At 41.8% G+C, this 22,269-nt stretch overlaps 2 protein-coding genes across 2 annotated transcripts; one reads left to right on the forward strand and one right to left on the reverse strand.

The window, feature by feature from the left end:
* Positions 1-1,289: 1,289 nt before the first annotated feature.
* On the reverse strand, positions 1,290-8,329 carry LOC142400306 (mitochondrial coenzyme A transporter SLC25A42-like). The gene is made up of 8 exons (XM_075485097.1): positions 7,989-8,329; positions 7,403-7,553; positions 5,629-5,740; positions 5,380-5,405; positions 4,776-4,942; positions 4,314-4,430; positions 2,702-2,853; positions 1,290-2,592 (listed from the first exon to the last, which is right to left on the reverse strand). Exons 2-8 carry the CDS (start codon positions 7,484-7,486, stop codon positions 2,267-2,269), a joined length of 984 nt encoding a protein of 327 aa, XP_075341212.1. The 5' UTR covers positions 7,487-7,553; positions 7,989-8,329; the 3' UTR covers positions 1,290-2,266.
* A 1,386-nt stretch (positions 8,330-9,715) lies between these two features.
* mau2 (MAU2 sister chromatid cohesion factor) lies at positions 9,716-20,999 on the forward strand. Its single transcript, XM_075485096.1, has 18 exons — positions 9,716-9,998; positions 10,346-10,429; positions 10,602-10,697; positions 10,780-10,874; positions 12,673-12,700; positions 12,923-13,078; positions 13,202-13,348; positions 13,653-13,743; positions 13,866-13,969; positions 14,160-14,237; positions 15,119-15,184; positions 15,281-15,364; positions 15,756-15,805; positions 15,912-15,989; positions 16,074-16,185; positions 19,026-19,116; positions 19,273-19,400; positions 19,590-20,999. The coding sequence occupies exons 1-18, from the start codon at positions 9,765-9,767 to the stop codon at positions 19,662-19,664; spliced, it is 1,797 nt and encodes a 598-aa protein (XP_075341211.1). The 5' UTR covers positions 9,716-9,764; the 3' UTR covers positions 19,665-20,999.
* The last annotated feature ends 1,270 nt before the right edge of the window (positions 21,000-22,269 follow it).

Genomic DNA, 22,269 nt, shown 5'->3' on the forward strand with positions numbered 1-22,269 from the left:
CGGGCAGACACTCACATTCAATTCAGATGTGCTCCACACTCATGTGCACCAAGCCATGCAGTAAAATATGATAAGGCAGGAGGAGGGAGGAGGGGGGGGTTGCTTTGAATGCAAATGACTACTCTAACATCCTGTTTGCTTTAAGATTTGAAACAGAAATTGTGATGGTATTGATATATGAAAAGCATTCATTTTGCCAAATGACTAATAAAACAAATCCAGATGTGGTGTTTACCTGCAATGGTTCATTTTTAATTATTTGAATTTAGCAGATACCTCAGTCTTGATTGTCCAAATTGAAGAAAATACGTAGATACTTTGTCGTTAACATGTCTTGTGTGACTGCATTTTCAATAGATGCACAGTGGAAAGTGTTTTGGGTTTTTTTGTCCTGTATAAAGATATATTCTTTTACAGCTATGCAAGAGAGGACAGAGAAATAATACAACAATAAAGATATTCAAAGAGAGCCTTACTCGTGTCTTCTTAAATTGAAATGGTTTTATTTCCTGGTGAAGTGCTAAACATGACGTTGGAATAACAAATTGCGCAAATAGAAAAGAAAAAAACACAATACATAAAACATTTATAAAACCTCTGACTGTGGTTTGCCCTTGTGATGCATTTGAATAAAATTGTTCCAACACGTTTTCTCTGATATGTTAAAGAAAAAAAAAAGGCAGCATTTGCATCATCACGACAGTAACAGAAACAGCAAACGGGATACTTTGAAAGAAATGTAAACATCACAGAAAACGGACAAAAGTGTCTCAATGCGCGGGTCAAGCTTAGGCGATCAGCGACTAAATAAGCTCCCTAATGTTAAACGGTGCACGGGCACGTGGGGCTGCTCTATGCTGCCATCTAGTGATGGCAACGAACAAGCTGACTCACAAATACAAACACGAATAAGAAATGACACTGACAGCACGTTGCGACTTTCCATGAGACACCCCATGGTGTCCCTTTTTTCTTTTACGTTTTCAGCCCGTTTAAAGAACGAGAGTCTAAAGCGGAAGGCAAAAAACCTTCACACGAGACGGTCGGCGAAATATTAGAAACTATGTTTTCATGAAAAACTGAAAAAAACAAACAAACAGCAGCAGCGTAGCAATTTTTAATATTTCTATGCAACCAGAAATGAAAAAAATAAATAAATAAATGATACCGCCACTTTCCTCTTAAATGAAAAACTGCTCCTTAATGTTGCTGCTTCTAACGATGCTGCTGCCCTTTGCTCTTCTTGTCATGTGGCTCCCCCTAGCGGACAAACGGACTCAAAGCTCATGTTGTGAACAGATATTTTTATTGCAAAGTCAGAACGTAAAGTGGCATTTTTGGACAAACTTTAGTTTTGAAAAAAAGTACATTAGCAGAACAAGTTTTAATTATTTCACATGAAATGTATGTCTGTACAGTCAAGTGACAGCTATGAGAGTATCTGCACGGTATGCGAGCACAGTAAAAAGAGGTGAAACCTTAATAACAAAGTTCCTAAACCGATAAACAGATTTATTTCTCATATGTCTGATCAGAATTCACTTATTAAGCATCATAAGTACCGTAATGTTAATATAAGGGACAGTGAAACTGTGCAGTCCTGCTGACGTCATCACCCTCCGACAATCATTCACGCCTTCAATGTAAATTCAATACACACTGGCACAATCGTGGCATTCAAAATTGCATAATCGCCCTTAAGTCACACACAAAACCCCTGCATCATCAGGTGCTTTAAAATAAAATGAAGACAACACAACAAGAGAGCGCCATTATTAAAAATCGAAATAAAACTCTGCAAATAAAAAGAATATAAACCCATCGACAACAGGGTTGTCTGGGTGGATGCAGAATTAAAATAAAGCAACGTCTAGTGAAGTGCAAGCATCAAGACAAAGCCCCCCCTCATCAAACCATGAATAACAAGTCGCCCACTCTCATTGTCCATCATTTTTGCCGTGCTGATGGAACGATGATTTCACAGCAAAGTTCGATTGTGTGAACGACAATTAAATGACACTTCGTCTTCCTCACTCTCCCTGACAGTGAATGCCAACTTTGCATTTAGCAAAGTCTGCGCTAATTAGTTTTTTCTTGAGTGACGGGGTTTCCTGTCCACTCATCCACGCCTCTGACATCCTGTCTGACGGGAACAGGAAGTGTGCAGCGGGACTGTCCAGCACAGAGCCATGCGATGGACTAGACCCCCTTCCACATGCCGGCCTGATCTGGTCTCCCGTTTCCCCTTCTCCAGCTCCAACATGACTCAGTGGATAAAGGATCCCATCTGATGCAGCTTCAGCAGAAGGCTGTGCGTGATGTCAAATGTGGTGAAGCTAATTCCCACTGCAATGGGCCCTTTAACCCAGTTCATACTCAGGCCTTTGTACAGTCCACGTCTGATTCCTTCCTGATTTACGATCTCACGCATGGTCCCCAGAATTGTGACGCAAGACGAGCCGGTAACTCCAGCCGTCTGCATGCGCCGGCGCACCACATCCAGAGGGTACGAAGCCGATTGTCCGATCAGGCCCGCGCAGGCGCCAAAGGCCAGGCGCTCGTGGGGGTACGGTTGAGATCGCTTTGTCTTTTCTACAGAGAGACAGACGGCAGGAAAGAGACAAAGTAAATGTGTGAGTCATGTTTTTAAAAATCACCTAAATGTTCCACTTTTCTACTTAACCGGACCAAAATGGCGTACCTGCGTGTAGTTTTTTGAGGGTCTCGTAAGTAAAGAATGTGATCCCTGCGTACGGTATGACACCCAGGATGGTGGGGGTGAAGCCTCTGTAAAGCGTCTTCACACCTTCCTCTTGGGAGATGCGCACAAAGACGTGCATGATGTTACTGTACCTAACAGAGGCGAAACACAATGAAAGGTCAGACATCATTTTTATACACTGTACCAAACAGGTGTCCGTTGTGCGTGATACTCTGTGAATTCAGGCAATTGCTTTGGACAGCCAAGAATTCCTTTTGCTATTCGGGTCACTTTTCAAAGCTGCAAACTAAATAATTTTCCCCTCTGAAGTCAGAAAATCTTTGTCACCACTGGAAAAAAGTTGCCTCCGTAAACATCCTTAATGAGGATGCATCTGCTGCTAACACTGAGTTACCCAGTTTAAAAAATGGGATCCACCCGACTCTCAATAAAAACCTAAATCACTTGGAAGCTTGGACACACCAATCTGCCGGTCGGTAATACTTTTAAGGAGATCCTTTCATTACTTTTTGAGTAATCGTGCAAACTAACTGTTTATATTACATTTAGATTTCTAAGGTTTTTTTTATGTCATATTACAAAGAAATGCATTTTTTCACATTTCTGGTGGAAATCACATTTACGCATAGTCATTTTCTTTTGTTTGGCTAAAAGAACAATACGATAACTGGAAGTACAGTAGACCGCCTCTCTAAAGCAGGTTAGACCCAATTTCAAACAAGGCCTTTTAAGTCTAATATGACTGAGAATTAAGCTACTAATTTGCACGTCTCGCCACGACATTTTCCAGAGACAGAATTTTGAAGACGGTACAGAGGAAGTGAGTGAAAGTTCTGTCTGTTCAAATAATGACAGCTGTCCACTTCGGCTTATATCTGGTCGGCTCACGGCGCAGTGGTCTGAGAAACGAACTCTGCAACTGGACCATAATTAGAGGGATGACAGGAATATAAACAGAAACGACTCTTTAAATTGCCCTAACTGCATCAATAACAATGCTGATGTTACCAAAGCAGTGGCTACACAAAACTGGGCCTTGACTTTATGCCGCAAAACTATCGTCAAGCAACTTCAACCAATCTGATAAATAAAGCGCTACATGTTTAGGACTTTAGTCAATAGGAGGCGCTGTTTATGACTTTTGTCATGCCTAAAACCTGCCTGCAACTGACAGTATATTTCACGGACTGATTCAAGCTCCGATCCAAGACTCTATGCTGGAGCGTTGTCGTGATGATTTCACACTGTATAATACCCAGGAAAATACCTGTCACCATCTTTTATCCCACAGAGGTGAAAGATGACAACTCAAGAGTCAGAAAGTCAGTGAACAACTGTAGTCTAACTTTATCCGTGAGAATCCCTGGCGCTCCCAACAGAGCATAGCACCGACCCATAAAAGGAGCGCTGCTTAACTCTCAAGTTAACAGCTTTAGCAGCTCAAAGTGTAGAAAAAGACAGGACAAAGTAGATTTATGAAAAAAAAAAGATGTCAATACAATTAGATTTTTTTTTGCACCTATTCGAATCCGAGTATCATTTTCTTTATCCACCTGCCTGGTCAGATAAAGAAAACACTCTAAGGGCTTACATTTCTCTGGCGGTGACCGCCATCCTGGCTCGCACCATGTCCAAAGGGTAGGTAAGCATGGCAGCAGTCATGCCGGCAAGGGAGCCAGCCAACAAACGCGGGAGAGGAGGCAGAGCTCTGAAAAACACGACAGCGTGTGGTGAGCAACATTAAACACCAACTCCTTAATATTATTCATCAAACACACTGCAAGATATGCCTGCAGCTTTGACAGAAACCTCAACGCAGCGCTGCTTTGCGCTAAATGCTGATGTCAGTATGCTAGCATACTCACACTGACCAAAACTAAGAGTTCAGATATGTTTATCAAATCATCATCTTATTTAGAGCTTAGTATGCTAACAAATACCAGGGGGTCATGAACCAAAATCTACATGAAAACAGATGAGATGGTGAGCCAACACTTTTGGCAATTTCAGGCTGAAAAAAAACGGCAAACAGGAATTCACACTCTTTACTTACTTGCCCTGGAAGCCGTAGTAGCCCCCCAGATGTTTTTTGTACTGCTCGTGTGAGCAGAACTGGATGGCAGCGTAGGGCATGACCCGGACCATGGTGGCAGAGTTCCCCCTCCACAGACCGATCAGCCCTCCCTTCACGTATGTACAGTAGAGGAGTCTGAAGGCCTCCTGCAGAAAATGCGCACAGAGGATCGTAAGGTTTTCAGCTTCTTAATCATCTTACATATTCAGCACATTCCCTTTACATAACAAAGTGTTAAATAATGCATAAAGCTCTTTAGCCTGAATGCCTAAATGAGGGTATAAACAATAACGCGGCAGTGGAAATCTTCTGAGTACAAAGCGGGACCACTTTATTATCATTACCATTACATATTCTGTCTTCTCTATTTTATGTTTTATGTGCCCTGCAGAAAACAATGAGGATGTTTTCAGGTGAAGGGTTATCAAGTATAAAACCCATATTTAAGGAGGCCGGAACCATCAGCTGTCGGGTATTTGTGCAGATAATCGTGTTGCTTATCACTGCAGCCCTTTATGAAGAGTTGTTAAACGACAATGTAACAGTTCCTGATCTACTGATAAGAGATATAAAGTCAACTCACCTTCGCTGAGAATCTTTTCGAGGACACTGTGAAAGAAAAACAAATGCAAAAGGGAGACAGTAAACCTCAGGTTGAACAACACACTCAGGCTCAACATCTACTAAGAGGATTAGCCTGGTTAGTCTGGTTTGTTCCAGAGAGAAAACACTTGTTCCATTTATGCTATAGTGTAATACACATAACAGTAGTTTGGTCGCTAACATCAACAACTTTAAAAAAAAAAATTTCCACACTGAGTGTTGCACTTGCCTTGGAAAATGATCTTGGTCCGATCCAGAGGCGCGATGACGGTTTTGGCCACAGCTCCAGCAAATGCGCCGCACAGTAAGGAGTCCAGGGCAGTCAATCCAGGCCGCAGGTCCTGTTGGGAGACATTTAGGTCACGTTACAGAGCTAGAGAGATAACCCAAAGGTGCAAAGGTACATTTCATCTTTTATCGGTTAATGTGGCGTTTGGTTCCTGCCAAGCGTCACATGCTTATCAGTGCGTACGTCCCCACGTTCTCCCGTCAGCAAGAGTAACACTGCAGCAAAATAGCTCAAATCTGCACGTGGACGAGGGCCACGCAGACTCACGGAATCTCAAGAGATAACGCCGCCCTGCACCTCAATGAAGGAGAGATGTTTGTGCGCGCAGAGGAGCATTCCTTCAGAGGACGAGTTGAACCCAATAAAACACTCCCACACACGAATAAGGAAAAAGGTTTGGCATGAAAAACAGACATGTTTACCAACTTGAGTTTAAATGGCTGACCTCTCCCTTACAGAAGTTGCATAAAAGGCACATAAGTTTTTATTCGTGACTTCATATGCTTATAACTACTCCATCATACTCTGAAACCAATTTACCTTCCTTCATAAACTGAGTGTTCTTTGTTACAGAGGATGGGTCTTAATGTTAGACTAGTGCTGGTTAATGTTCATGTCAGTACAATCAGAAAAAGACTGAACAAGTGTAATTCTTTTGAAAGGATTGCTTGAAATCCTTTTTCTCTCTTTAAAAAAAAAAAAAAGAAAAGAAACGTAGCAGCACAGCTTAGGTTTGCAAAGCTGCACCTGAACAAACTACAAGACTTCTGGAACAATGTCCCTTGGACGAACAAAACCAAAGTGGAGATGTTTGACCATAATGCACATCACCATGTCTGGAGGAAGTCACACAAAATACCAGCACAAACACCAACTGTCAAACACAGTAATGGAGAGCTGATCATTTGGGCTTGTCCACAGGCCCTTCAGCTCCGCAGAGTTACTGACATGACCACGAACTCCTCTGTTTTATTCAAGTTTTCCCGAGACAAAGAAGCTATCCATGTCGCGGCTAAAGATTGGCCAAACGAGAAACAAAGAGTGGCAATGTTCCTCCACAGAGATCGGAGAGGCTTACAGAAATCGATTACTTGGAGTCACTGCTGCTAAATGGGGTTCCTGGAGCTACTGAACCATGGGGGTGGACTCTGTTTTTTTTGCAGTTACGAAAAAGAAATACAGTAACTCTACTTATTCTGCACCACTAAATGCATTTCTTTGAAAATGGAGGCCAGCTTTAGATTAGCTGGCATCTCCCTCCTATTTATAGCCATGTCCTAGCAGAGGCATGTCCTTTGAATGCATGCCCATGTTTACCAGCAGCAAGGCATTACTGGATGCACCAGACTTCACAATAACAGCACCACCTCAAAGCTGAGCACTGCCCGAAAGGCACAGAATGTGACCCGTTTTAGGGTCAATCATCAATAACTAACACTGTTGAAAATGGATTCCTTTAAGGAATGCTGCTTTTAACATGAGGCTGTGCCCCCTTTTGAAGTAAACTGTTATAATCCACACCATCTTAAAGTGTCACGCTTCACAGAGAGAGGCAGGGCATCATCTGAATTGTTGCCTTTTGTTTCTCGCCTCGCCACAGATTGAAATGCCATCCACACCCAAACTGCACTGACCTGTTCAAACAGGTGTTGGAACTAGTTGGAACAGGTCCGTGCAACACGCACAACGCGTAAAGAATGGCAGCAGGGCTCACCTTTGCCTGGCTGGACGGTGGCAGGGTCAGAACCGCGGCCTGGGCAACAGGCAGACGGCTCTGGTCGTGCACACGAGGGGCCATGTGTGCCGTTTAAAGATTACCAAGGCTGCCGGACACTCGCTCGCTCATTCAGGACGAAAGTCCGTCGCTGCAGAGAGACATATGTGAGAGGGAGGATAAATTAAAAAAAAAAAAAAAGTAATTGAGCACTTGGAAAAACAAAAACAAAAAACAAGTCGATGTTCAACAAAACAACAGTCCAGCGTGTCGCAGTGCCTCTGTGTTTGTATCACTCAGTGAGTACGTGCTCGCTCTCGCGCCCCTGTTCCCTCGGCTTGTAAACAGAGTGCTGTTGCATTACAAGAGGATCAGCCCAATGTCATTTACCAAACACGTCGTTCATTTCACACTAATCGTCACATTGAGCAAAACTGTCGATTGGGTCAAACTAATGCAGCCAGACAAACAACTTAATGACCAAACCTCAAAATAAAACGAGCTGCCATTTACAGCGGTGCGAAGCAACGAATAAACAAGCACTCTGTCAAAATGATTCGCGCAACGATTACACTGCACGACCAACCTTTCGGCTGTTCTTCAGAAGGACTCCGTGTTTACAAGTCTGCGGCGCGTGAAGTCGGTCAGCAGTCTGCCTTGCAGCTTCTCGCACGCATTTCTTGTTTGCTCTCAGGAGGCTGGTCTCTTGCTCTTTTTAACTTGCCACAAGCTGCGAAAGTGACACGTCTTTTCACGCTGTTGACGTTTTTTTCTGTAAATGATTGCCAAAGACGGGTGACACGCGTGTTCGTGTGTTTGTAGACGTCGCCTGCGAGATAACGTTCAGCTCGGAGCCGACCCTTGCCTCAGCCCACAAGATTATTCTGGATTTGAGGAGGTCTTAAAGAAACTGGGACAGTGCGTGCCACTATTATGGACTACAATACCCAATAGCTAATCCCGTCGAGTGGTAGAATGTCGCGGGATTATGGCCAACATTAGGTTGCCAGGTTTGTGTGACACATTGATAGCGGAGATTCTTTAACGCATGTTTATGTTTTCTTTATTTTTACCTTTCTCTCTCTCTTCTTTTTCACAAAAAAACGTTATTTTCAAATTGGTATTCACGGTCTAAATTATTTTTATTGTGCATCTAAAGAAGTTTGACTTAAAAAAATCCAACCTTTGGGGAAAATAAGTAATGAGATACAAGTAACATTTTAGGAATGGAAAAACAAATCATATAAATCCGGGGGAAGCAGGATTAGCAACAAGTATACTAAGAAAAAAACAATGTAGCCAAAACAAAAAATGATATATATAAACAGAATAAGGGAGGACCATGTGTCAGTAGTAAGGTTAATACATTTCCAAACTCGAATGATAAAATCTAATCCAATCCAGCTTTACTTATAAAGCAACTTAAAATAACAACAGTGGACCAAAGTGCTGTACAGAAGATTAGGTAAAAGACAAGATCAATAATCAGTAAAAGACCTAATAAGTAAAAGAAGACAAAATAATAAGTGCTAAAAGACATAATACATAAACAATAAAATATACAACAAAATAAGATCAAATAAGAATAAGAAAGTCAACAACTCAAATGGTGTCAAAGGCCAAGGAGAAGAGATGGGTTTTAAGAAGAGACTTAAAAGCAAGCACAGAAGAGGCCTGTCTAATGTGGTAAGGCAGAAAAGGCAAAAGACCATTTTGGAGCAGCCACAGCGAAAGCTCCCCGGGTCCCTTTCAGTTTATACTTAGTTTTTGGAACATTTAGTAGCAGTTTGGATCAGCTGACCTGAGAGAAAGAATAAGGGCAAAGCAACTCAGAGAGGTAGGGTGGGCAAAGACCATTGAGAGCTTTAAAGCAAATAAAAGGATTTTAAAATTAATGCTAAAATGTATGGTCAGCCAGTGGGGTGAGGCTAAAATTGGGTGAAATGTGCTTGTATTTTCGTGTGCCAGTTGAAAGAGGTACAAAATGATAAAAACTAATGAAAAGGGAAGTTGAGTCAATGTTGGAATGTTTATATAATTTTAGATTATTGTGTCATTTACATCACAGAATAAAGTCAGTCAAAGCTTTTCTTCACAGTTAGAAATTCAAAGAGAAAAAAATGATTACGTATTTTGTGTGTTCTTTCCTGTAAAACTTACATAAAACAGTTTTAACTAGTGTATATATATATTTTATTTTATTTTTTTACAATGACTTAAACTCAAACGTTTGTGAAAAAGATTACAACCAAATACCAGGGGTAGACAAAGCTGTTTTGGTTTTGGTGCTGTAGTATTTGACCGAACCTGGCAACCCGTGGGTCTGGCCACAGCGCTGAAAAACTTGTTGTTGTCTGGGAAAATGGCGTCAAACGTAGAGGCCCCGGAGCGCTGGTACCTCGCCCTTCTCGGCTTTGCGGAGCATTTCCGAACCTCCAGTCCACCCAAAATACGCCTGTGTGTGCATTGTTTACAGGCCGTGTTTCAGTTTAAGCCCCCGCAGAGGATCGAGGCTCGGACACATCTTCAGTTGGGCTCGGTTCTCTACCACCACACCAAGAACAGCGAGCTGGCCCGTAACCACCTGGAGAAAGCGGTGAGGGGCGCTGGCGCTAGGAAAGAGCGGGGATGCTGCGGAGAACGGGACTAGCGTAGGCCGCAGATAACGAAAACACCGAACGGCGGAAATCTTCTATTTGCTGTTTGTTTATGAATGTAGGAGTGTTACAATTGCCAAAAGGTTCAAATTCGAGATTTGAAAAAAAAAGAAAAAGAAAAAAAAAAGTTTAATATAGTCAACTGTTTGGTAGATACTGGTCCCGGGGCCGCTTCTTTCGTTCTTTTTGTGGTGTTAGCCAAAGAAAGTGCTGTCAGGCATTATTGTGAACTGAAAATGATGCCAAACGACTCGCTACCAACATTTTGTGTCTTTTCTTTTTACAGTGGTACATATCACAACAAGTTCCTCAATTTGAAGATGTTAAATTCGAGGCAGCCAGCATTTTGTCAGAACTCTTCTGCCAACAGGTAAACCTGCTTGAATAACGAGAGCGTAATTATTATTTTGTTTTCGTTGGAAACAAAAGTAAACGGGACACTAAATGATTTAATCTCACCTCTTAAGATTTTATTGGGGACACATGATCTTGTTTATGAACGGCTATTGATTATTGTTTATACCTTTTGTATTCATTTTCAGAATTTGGTGGACTCTGCAAAGCCCCTACTGCGCAAAGCCATCCAGATTTCACAACAAACGCCATACTGGCACTGCAGACTGTTGTTCCAGTTGGCGGTACGTGTCCATGTAGCAGTATTTGTCTGATATTGTTGTGGTCCAGAGTCTGTGATGATCAGACTTTTCTTATCTCCTTCAGCAACTTCACACACTGGAGAAAGACTTGGTGTCAGCATGTGACCTTCTCGGTGTTGGAGCAGAGTATGCCAGAGTGGTGGGCTCCGAGTATACCAGGTAAATATAGCCTTTGGTTGCGCATGTGATGCTTTTACTCGGTGGCATGCATGATAACATTCCAATAAGCTAGAACTTTAGAACCTTTTATGGTTCTCGATCTGGCCGTTGCACTACTCTGCCTGAGTTTGTGTGGTCGTATGCGGGTACATTGCCATCTTGTGGGATATTCCAAACTAGATGATAGGAGCTTTGAAACTCTTCCCGGTTCACTTTTCAGCTGAGATCTATTTTCAGGTGCTGTGCAGTACTGCAAACAGGATTCAATATTTGCAAAATGATGTACCTTAGGAGATATCTGTTTGGCAAAAACAGTATTTTAATGGACCACCTTTAGCTTTGATTGCAGGTGCATTTGCCGTGGCATTGTCTTTTTGCCATGTCAAAACGTCCATTTTCATCCAGGATTGCATTGGTTTTTGGTCAAGCTCTTGTATCGATGATGGGAGAGTTGGCTTCATTGTATACTCTCCTCCGGCATCATCCCAAAGACTTTGTGGTTACGGTTTGAACTCTGTGGTGGCTCATTCATGTGTGAAAACAATGTCTCAGGCTCCCTTAACTACTCTCTTTCACTTTTTAAACCCAATGAATCCTGGCAAATACAAAAGTATGTATCGATGTGGAAACCTGGCCATTCGGTACATCCAGGTCATCAGCTGACCTTATAATTTTGGAACGTAGCATTGCAGAATCCATGCCTGACCAACAGCAGCAACCCCACTTCATTCACTATTTATTTTTTTGACCAGGCTTATTTTCAACATCTATAAAACCACAATGTCTTATACACCAAAGTGACAGTTGGCTGTTGGGAACATCGGTTAATGTTCATTTTTCTTCGTCTTTTTGGTGTGTGGCACACCGTTGGCGGAATCTGCACTCTTTTGGGCCAGTGCGGCACGTTGACTCTTTAGCCTCTTTTACAAGACGTCGTTCCTAACCTGCCGCTCTTCCTCCTCGTTATTCACACATGCCAAAGAGGCGGCTCGGCCCCTCACCTCTGCGTCCTCACACACATCGAGCTGGCATCGCAGAGAAGGCTGAGTGGCGACAGCACTGTTGGTTAGACTGGTTTGATGTCGATGCATACTCAGGGCTGAACTGTCTTACCCTTGCCGGCTCGGAGGTGTAGCGGCATCCGATCGACTTAAACCCCCCCGCCCCTCGTTCCACCTCTGCACTTTCCCACAGGACATGATGCACGACAAAAAGTCGCATCAGTCCTTGCTTTAAAAGGTGTAAGTTGGAAGAGGCTGGTATCGGATCTGTGACTGACCGAGATCGCTCTGATTGGCTGTTTATTGTAGGGAAAAGATTCGCTAATCAGCTAATGTGACTTTAACTGTATTATCTTTTTGGGTGCATGAAGCTAAAACACCTACAATCCATCCAATGCGTTTGTTTGAACTCAAACAGGTTTTAGAGTCGAAAACACTTGAATACACGTTTAACTGAGCTAGAACTATGTTTGATACAAAACAATTGTTTTCTTTGCTTTTTAAATAATGAATAGACTACTGTTTCATTCGGCATCACACTAATATTGGGCAGGTGTTCACTGCATTTAGCAGCTGGAGGTCCACCTTGCTGTGTTTCCAAGTACAGTTTTGATCAGCCGGCTTAAACTCATAACTGCTCAGGGGAAAAAACGATGGATTGTCAAATGTACATGCATGTTTATATAGTACGTACATGTATGTACATTCTGTTCTCGTAACACTGTGTCTGTCTTGAAGTGCTTAGTGCTGTTAATTGATCAGGAATACTTGATTGATGCCTCTTTCTCTCTCCTTAGGGCTTTGTTTCTTCTTAGTAAAGGAATGGTGAGTCTTTTTTTTTTTTTTTTTTTTTTAAATCCTCAGTTGAATAAATGGCTTCAAAGCATTTCTTTTTTCTTTTCTTTCCTCGTCAGCATACACCTAGTTTTTCATTAATTCTATGTGTTTCATCTTAATATACAACAATGGCATAACGCAGTTTTCCAACAGCGTTGAATATTTCTGTTGAATATTGGCAACGTTTTTTTTTTGTTTTTAACTTTCTAGTTGCTACTAATGGAGAGGAAGCTTGGTGAGGTGCATCCTCTACTCACACTGTGCGGAACTATAGTGGAAAACTGGCAGGGAAACCCAATCCAGAAGGAATCTCTGAGGGTCTTCTTCCTGGTGCTGCAGGTCACACACTACCTGGATGCCGGACAGGTAGGAAATCCCCTCTGGATGGGTTGATATTAGCAAAACTGCTTATCGGCATCCACTCAGGCGTTGATTTTTAGGGATTCAAGACACAGCGTGTGATTGGTTACAACATCTGTGTCTCTGCAGGTGAAGAGCGTGAAGCCGTGTCTGAAGCAGCTGCAGCAGTGTATCCAGACCATCTCTACACTCCATGATGACGAGATCCTGCCCAGCAACCCGGCTGACCTCTTTCACTGGCTGCCCAAGGAGCACATGTGTGTCCTCGTTTATTTGGTAATGCTGATGTTTTTTATTTGGTGTCACTTCACGGCACATCTTAGGTATAACATTCCAAATTAGCAGCCTGGTTTACACGGTTGAGCGTTTCACTCTGAGGGGCAAAAATCCCCCAATGCTTTTAGATCGGTAGTGCACATCAGGGCGTTCTTGCTAAGTTACCATGTAACCGTAACTCATTTAGTCGTCTGTGTGTCAAGCCTCTGAGTTTCTAAAATGTTCTCTGAATGTGCTTTTCTGTTTAAAAGGTTGTTAAAAGTTTTCTTTCTTTCTTTCTTTCTTTTTTTTTTTTCTCTCTCAGGTGACAGTCATGCACTCGATGCAAGCGGGGTATCTGGAGAAAGCCCAGAAGTACACCGACAAGGCTCTCATGCAACTAGAGAAACTAAAAAGTGAGTTTCGACGTTGCCTCGTTGCTGAATTTGACACTTAGCTCTTGCTTTTCCAACTGTGCCAAAACAAAGCTGCGCCGCATATTTTCTGGACATGTTTGAAACTTTCCTTCATGTTTTAGTGCTGGACTGCAGCCCCATCCTCTCGACCTTTCAAGTTATTCTACTGGAGCACATCATCATGTGCCGACTCGTCACAGGCCACAAGGCGACTGCGTTACAAGAGGTACATTGTTCCTCTTGAGTCCTCTTTTGAGTTTTCCTTTTGGTATGTGCCATCATGAGAGAAAAGATGCAGTAAAGCCACATCCAGCAGCCTTGAAGGCTCAGTTTTGCTTCATGTCACGAAACTGGATTTGCATGCTCGAGCAAGTTTCCGAAAGTGAACAGATTAACTTTCTGCTCTGTCTGTTCAGATCTCGCAGGTTTGTCAACTGTGCCAACAGTCCCCCAGGTTATTCACCAACCATGCTGCTCAGCTACACACACTATTAGTGAGTACTTTAAACCAAAGCTATCTTTGCTATAGCTGTGTTAACCTGCCCAAAAGCGATTAGTGTCTGAAATTACGGGCGCCATCTGAAGCCACCTTTCAGACACGCACTGTTTCCATAGACCGGATTGAAACTGCTTGGCTTGGTGTTATGTCTGAATGAGGACGCCGGTGCTTTTCAAGAACGTTTTGCAGTGGCACTCTTGACGAAGTCGGACCTAGTATCATCGAGATGTCACCTTGAACACAAAAAGTCACTTTACAATCGCTTTAACACACACACAAAACACAGTGACTGGAGGTTCATTTGGTACTTGAGCCAAAGCAATGGAAAAAAAAACCCTGAAAAACTACTCAACGTACAGAAGCCTGCAGCATTTTTTTTCTTTTGTCTTGCTGCAGATTCTTCTTTCACACATCAAGTAACAACTATTCTCAAGCAGTAAAACCTCCCGGATACGAATCCACAGTATCTGTAGTGCTGATTGTTGAGTGAACTTAAACGATATAAATACTTTCAACTGAACCCTTCCACTGCTAGTTTGTTTTAAACAATCACAACATGCTTCAAATGAGTTGTTGAAATACAACCTGTTTTTTTTTTTTTTTTTTTTTTTGGTTTGTTTTATTTGGTGAGAAACTCTTTAACTCTAAAAGGAATTCTTCCATGAATCATAAATGTCTCCCGTGGGCCGTGGATCTCTCCCTCACTGTCGTGGCTACATCTGGATGAAGCTTCTTAACGTAGTTTCATGCAAATAAAATGAAAATAAATTCTTCTAAAAAAGGTTTTTCCAAATATGTAAAATGTGCGCGATTTATGGTGAAATGTTAACGTGTAATTATGTGTTTTTCCTTCCTCTTGTCCTCCTCTATTCTCAGGGTCTGTACTGTATCTCAGTGAACTGTATGGATAATGCAGAAGCCCAGTTTACCACGGCCTTGAGGGTGAGTGCTTGCAGTTCTGCGTCGTCTCCTCAAACACCAACTGCGTTATATTTTTCTCTCGCCTCAAACATGTCCAAATGACCTTTTGTGTTCCAGCTGACCACACACCAGGAGCTATGGACATACATTGTAACCAACTTGGCAAGTGTCTACATAAGGGAAGGAAACCGGCACCAGGAGGTCAGTTAGATAATGTCCTTTTTCTTTTTAAATTATGACAGCTAAATGAAAGTAACCACCTTTTTAAACCAGTTATTCCATTATTTAATGCTTGTGGTCTTCTTTAAATTGGTGGTTGATACAATAGAGAAGTGTTTTATTGATGGTTTATGGCATATTAACACAATGTTGCCATTACATTGTGTCTCCACCAGAGAGCGTCGGCTAGCTCTTGTTTCAAATTTGAGTTGTGTTAGAGTGTGCAACACTCTCATTACTGGGCTTACGTGATCCGCATGTCAGTTCTGAAAGCACAAGCTTAGTTTTAGATGCAGGAAACATGAAAATCGACGTTTTCCCATCAAGAATGAATAAATATTTGGTGAACTTCTCGGTTTTGTTTCTCTTCCAGCTGTACAGCCTCCTGGAAAGAATAAATCCAGATCACAACTTCCCCGTGAGGTAAGAGTTACTTTTCTTAGTTACAATTTTTTATTTTTTTTGCAATATAGGATTATATTACAGCGCTTTGATTGCTATCCAACCTTGTCCTTTGCTCTTGCTTCAGCTCCCACTGCCTCCGTGCCGCAGCCTTCTACATCAGGGGACTCCTGTCCTTCTTTCAGGGACGCTACAACGAGGCAAAGTACGGCAGCTCTGAAGCTGTTTGATACAAACGCCACCTATTGATCCGCCTTGCACTGATGTGACTTCTCTCTGTGTGTTCCAGACGTTTTCTAAGGGAAACCCTGAAGATGTCTAATGCTGAGGATCTGAACCGACTGACTGCCTGCTCCCTGGTTCTGCTGGGCCACATTTTCTACGTGCTGGGCAACCACAGAGTAAGACTCAACACTTGTCAAACTGGCCCGCGCTAACATGAAAGCCGACTTGATTTTCACTTGAAACGACTGGGGCCAGATGCATAAAACTAAAACATTAATAACGCGCAGATGTATATTTCTGCCAGATGTGGACAAAAATGTGCATATGTGCGATTCTTTTAGAAATCTAGGTCATCATAAAACTATATGCACATTCGCATATCTGATTTCCTCTCCCGTTTATTAGCCATTGATGCAGAAACTCCACTAATTACTCATTTGCATAGCAAAACATAGTCTGAACAACAGCTATATGTTGTGTAGATATAACAATGTACATGATGAAGAAAGGAACAGTGAAGGGAAAACCAAATGGTTTTACCCAGTGTGAAACTAAATCTTGGCAACGCTGCCACGACAAGAGCAAAAACCACCAAATTAAATGAGTAACTGTAAGTAAAGTCAGCTCTGTAAGTTCACAGTAAAGGACCCTGCAGGGGGAGAACATCTAGAAATGAAAGGCCAACACGAGCATTGGCTCACAAATTCCGTCACAGGGTCAACAGGTGTCAGTTTTTAATTATGAAGTTGAAAAGTATTGTGTCGAATCCTGGTTTTATTTCACTGAAAGCAGCAGAGCAACCTGCATAGCGGGTAGGCTACCACATGTTAGTTGTTTTCTAACCACATAGAGCCTACACTCACTAATGTATTCCTCCACTTTTCACCTCACCGGTAAAGGGGCAATGCGGGTAATTTCCCAGTTCATGTCAGCTGGGAGCATTGTTTTGTACCATTTCGTGGGATTTAAGAATAATTTCAACTATAAAAAGAAGAACTGCTGCGGGACGGGAGCCAGGATGTACTTCCATGGAGTGGGTACTCGTGTACCTTTTTTTTTTTTTTTTTTTTTTTTTTTTTTGATTTATTCACGAGTGTAGGTGTGTAAAGATGAGATGAGTTGGGGTGATGCGTTATCGAGTGCTTTCTCTCAGCCAGCTGCTGCAGGTTATGGGGGTTACAATAGGAGCATCTGTTTTGACCTGCTTTGTTCGGCACCGGTGTGTTCTGACCCTCAAGGGAGATTTGGGGCTTTAATGTTTCCGGCACTGAGTGATTTTGTTAAGACGCCCTTGTTGTACATGTATATGTACAACCAGAAGGCACTCAGTAGTTTGTGTTGTTTCAACTTTAGCTAAAGTTATCGTATTGTGAAACTTCTCCCTCCCCTTCTGTTCAGCCAGGTGTCATCCCAATACAGCGGTGCAACTTCTTTATCTTTGGGGTGAATTGTTTGACAGCAGTGAGCATATTGTTCAACATAAGTTGTTCAGAGGCCAGAGGAGGAACAGGTGTTTGAAATGTTCTTTATCGCTTTGAAAATGAGGTTGAACAGTTAGCCTGTCAGTGAATAGTTTTTGACCAAGAAAACAGTCGATGAAAAATCGATCATTTGTTTTTCTACGGCCATCTTTAGCTTCTTATGGACACGAGGGTTTTCCATTTAGAATCAAATTCATTTCTGTGGTTCTAGTCTTTGAGAAACGGGTTTTGATCTGCGTTTAATTCGTCTCGCTTTCCGGCCCGCAGCTCATTGCGGTCAAATGTTTGTGATTTTAAACCACAGAAGTATTTCTAGTATGGTCTGATCGAGTTTTTATGTATTTCTTCATTCTGTGAACCCCAGTTTCCTTTCCTCTTTCCCTGAGACCCTGAACTTATTTCAGGTCGAGTTGCCAACTCTCTGGCTTCTGGCATAACGCACATTTTCACCTCCAGTGTCGCCCACCCAAACAAACCTTTCACCGAATAAGAGGAAGCCTGAGAGCCCTCATTTTCAAGATGACAGTCAGGTTTAATCTGGGCCTTGATACGTCAGACAGCAGCACAGTTTGTGTTCCTTTTATCTTTTTGTACGGGATGCGCACATACTGACCTGTTTGTAACAGGTTGTTAATGAGATCTCACCAAGAAAGAATGAAATCTGGGTTTGTGGGAGTCTTTCCAGTGAGCTTTTTAAAGAGGGAGGGACTACTTTAGATTTAAAAAATCCATAGATTATTCCTGACTCACAGACATGATTACCCTCTACATAATGTTAAAGCACAACCTATATGTTTCTACACCTCAGAGAGATGAGCTGCGATGCACAGAATAACGGTTGGTGTTAAATGTTGCACTCCGGCCGTCTTCAGGTCTGAGTTCTGAACTCCTGTTGCAACATTTTTATCTTACTTTTACTAAGTCTGATTTGTTCACTGAACTTTAATGCGCTTTCATGTCGGGCATGTTTGTTTGTTTTATTTCAAAGTTAATATCTGAGACCTTAGTTACTGTATCAGTGTGAAATTAGATACATTTTACATTTACATAAGGTGCTGCCATTAACTTGCTGTCACCCAAACCTGCGAGACCAAATGTGTGTTTCAGAAATGAAAAGGTTTTCTTTGAATGGCGCATATTAGGACTGATGATTTATAAAGGACTTGATTTCAGTTGTTACCGGTTTGTGGGATCTCTGGCGACACAGAAGTGCTCTTTCTTTTCCCCTTAAACCCACCGCAGTGTCGTTTCCCTTATGGCTGGTTCAGAGAGACAAATCAGCCAAATTGCCAAAAGTTTTTACTCAAAAACCGCTGTCGGTCAAGCATCTAACCATCTTCGTAGCTGCGATCCCGACCACTGGTCAAAAACTACGATTCTGGTCCAGAAATTCGAATGGCTTGAATCTCTGGACACCATGTGAATATTTTGAATCATCCAGTAATTGTAGGCATGTCTAAACTAAACACAGTTGCAAGCTAGCTCCTCTTTAGGAGATGAGATTACATTTCTCCCATCTTTCTCTTTCTGTTTAGGAAAGCAACAACATGGTTGTACCCGCCATGCAGCTGGCCAGCAAGATCCCTGACATGTCTGTTCAGCTCTGGTCTTCGGCGTTGTTGAAAGGTACATAATGACCCTTTCTCTCATCTCAGTAAAACATCATGTATGTCCTCTTAAAATTTCCGATGTCCACCTAAATGGAGGTCCGAGCTTTGCAAACACACTACTGTCTGGCTCGCTGGAGCGATGCATAGTTTTGACCATGTGCTGCGCTTTCAGACTTGAACAAGGCCCTGGGAAACAACATGGACGCCCACGAAGCGGCACAGATGCACCAGAACTTCTCCCAGCAGCTGCTGCAGGACCACATCGCTGCCTGCAGCCTCCCTGAGCATAACCTCATCAGTGTATGTGAAGCAGCTTTAAGTATTCGCCAAGTTCACACGTCATTACTCGCCTGTGTCGCATTTCAGTCCACCGGTATCATTTCATTCGCATATTTGGACGCATTCGTTCATCCAGGTGTTTGTCTTCCCTACCTGTTTTGCAATGCCATAGTTACAGAATTTCACTGTTTTCTTTTTCTTGTTTTTCAGTGGACGGACGGCCCGCCTCCTGTTCAAATCCAAGCCCAGAATGGTCCGACCACCAGCCTTGCAAGCCTGCTATGAAGAACCTCCTGGTGCACGTGATTGTAGCTGGTAAATTGTCACAAGCAGCATTTTGATGCCTAACAACCTGCTATCCAGACCACTGTAGCTCGAAAGGATTTTAACAAGAGACAGAACGGACCTTCACTTTATTTGCTTCTCAAGATTTGTTCCTGTTGGTCGACTATAAAATATATATATATATTTTTTTTTTTTTAAAGTTGTAAAACAGTTACAACTGCTGTTGTACATGTATTTCACGCTCGGATGGCATCGACACTTGCGGGGTACAAGAAAAAGGTCGGACTGTTGATTAGAGGAGTGAAGGACACAAGGCAACGTATATAAGGGCTTCATCGCTCAGTTATAGGGAACCCTTCTCTACGTTTGCTGGGATTTTTACTTTTTTTTTTTTTCACATTTGTTGGAAAACAACGGGTTAGTTGGGGGGGAAGGGGGCAGTAAAGAAATGTAGAAGAAATTAATTTATTCATGTTGCTATTTTTGTAACTGTTGGTATATATTTTACTTCTTGCCTTTTTTTGTTTTGTATGAATGATGTTTTTCTTTCCCATGTATGGAAGTTACTGATGCGAACTCCCTGTACAATAGTTTTTGACCTGGGTTGCTAACAATAAAATCTTTTATTGATTTTATATATATATATATATATTTTTTTTTTCTTTTTTTTTTTTTGTTGCACAAAATCCACGATAGGAAAAGTAGACCCGTCGTTTAACTTATTTCACAGAAGAGCAATTTGACACGTCTCATTTTACAAATTAACAGTGTACTTTTGTTTTGTAACAGCGCGCCGTCTGCAATGTCCAGAAGATGCATTGAAATGCATGTGGAATTCATATCTTTTGACATATACCCTGTTTAAAAAAAGAAATGAAAAGAAAAAAAGCCCCCGCCCCCCCCCAAAAAAAACACAATTCACTGATGCATCTTTTTCTTAAAGTTCCATAAAAGACAAATTTCTGTTGGCGTATTAGTTTTTTCAAATCATGTCATAGACTTTTGGAACTTTCTTCGGACATTAAGAAATAATTTTATTTTATTATATTTTGATTTGTCTTGATAGTTCCACTAAATGGTCTCTTCACAGTATGTTTGTATAGATTTGCCACTTGTTGAACCTTTATTGTACAGTGACATTTTATAAATTCAATTTAGTAAAGTGTGATATGTATTATTTTAGCTATCCTATGTAGGTATCCTAATGCTTGGTATTTGAAGCACTGTAAGGACACAGTTTAAGCTTGAGTACTAGCCATATTTTATCCAATGCCTATGTTTTTAATTCTTGCATTGTTTTCAATAATTTTCCAATAAAAGTATGATTGAAATTTATCAATTACTGATTAATGTCTCACTCTGTAGGCATGCTAACTGCCGGATTGGGTTTGATTTAATTATCAAACTGGTCTGGGGCCTGTGCGGGTTGGAGAAATGCTCAGTTAATCATCGCGACTGGACGCCGTGAAGGGGCGTTGAAGTAGTTGGTTAATGCTATGTAGTAACATTAAGAGTCAGAGCTGGGCGTGTTTCATCTGTAACATTCAGGTGCTTTTATGAGTTTCCAGTGCTGGTAAATAAACAAATAAATTAAAAACAAAGAGTGCAGATAAAATACTTTCAGGTGTCATATGCACAGCTAAATAGAGCTGTTTTCAGCCTGGATTTAAACATTGTCAGAGTTGAGCTCTGTCTCACATCTTCTGGAAGACTGTTCCAGATGTTAGGAGCATCAAACTGAAACGCAGCCTGACCTTGTTTAGTCCTGACTCTGGGCACCAGCAGGAAACCCCTCCCTGAGTCCAGGTGGTTCATATGGCTCTAACATGTCAGAGATGCACTTTGGCGCTAGACCATGAAGAGACTTATACACAAGCAGAGCTGTTTTAAAGTCTATTCTTTGAGCGACAGGAAGCCAGTGCTATAAATGTATGCATTAATCATATATCTCTACTGTGATACGTTTTCCTTAGTTTTTATTTCCAGTAAAAAAAACAAAAAACTCTGCCATGGCAACTTTTCTGGAATGAATTTGCTGGGCAGTTCAAAGTCCACGCACACTTGGGTCGTTGGCCTTTCTGTAGTTTTCTGTTAAGATCGATCACGTGACACAATGTAACAGTTGTTATTTCATTAAATGCTCCTGATATTTCTGTCTGATTGTCACGTAACATGAACAGATTGCCCCCCCCCCCCGGAAAAACTTAGGGACTAAAGAATTCCGTTTCACAGTCTGCCTGTTGCACTGTAATAGGATCTGATATTGTCTGATTTGGCAACGGTTATCTTGGCTAACTCGTCGACATCTGAACCAGAATGCCAAACTCCACTCCTTCGTGTCAAATAAGTCGTGTTGCTCCATTCCCACTGGTAAATCTTCCGTTTGCACCATTTAGAAAAGCCATTAGAGATCTCCTTGATTCCACTGTTGATCAGTAAAATAAGTCTAAAATAAGTATGGCAATGGACAATTGTCAAGATGTTAATGAGAATCTAGGTTGTGGCTATCCAATTTACTAAAGATCTTTGCTCCCACTTCTGCACTTGTTTAATTACTTTGTTCAAAAGAGTGAAAAATGACAAGCAGGCTTCGTGCTCCTTGGAA

Source organism: Odontesthes bonariensis, chromosome 15 (assembly GCF_027942865.1).
Source record: "Odontesthes bonariensis isolate fOdoBon6 chromosome 15, fOdoBon6.hap1, whole genome shotgun sequence".
Classification (NCBI taxonomy): Eukaryota; Metazoa; Chordata; class Actinopteri; order Atheriniformes; family Atherinopsidae; genus Odontesthes; species Odontesthes bonariensis.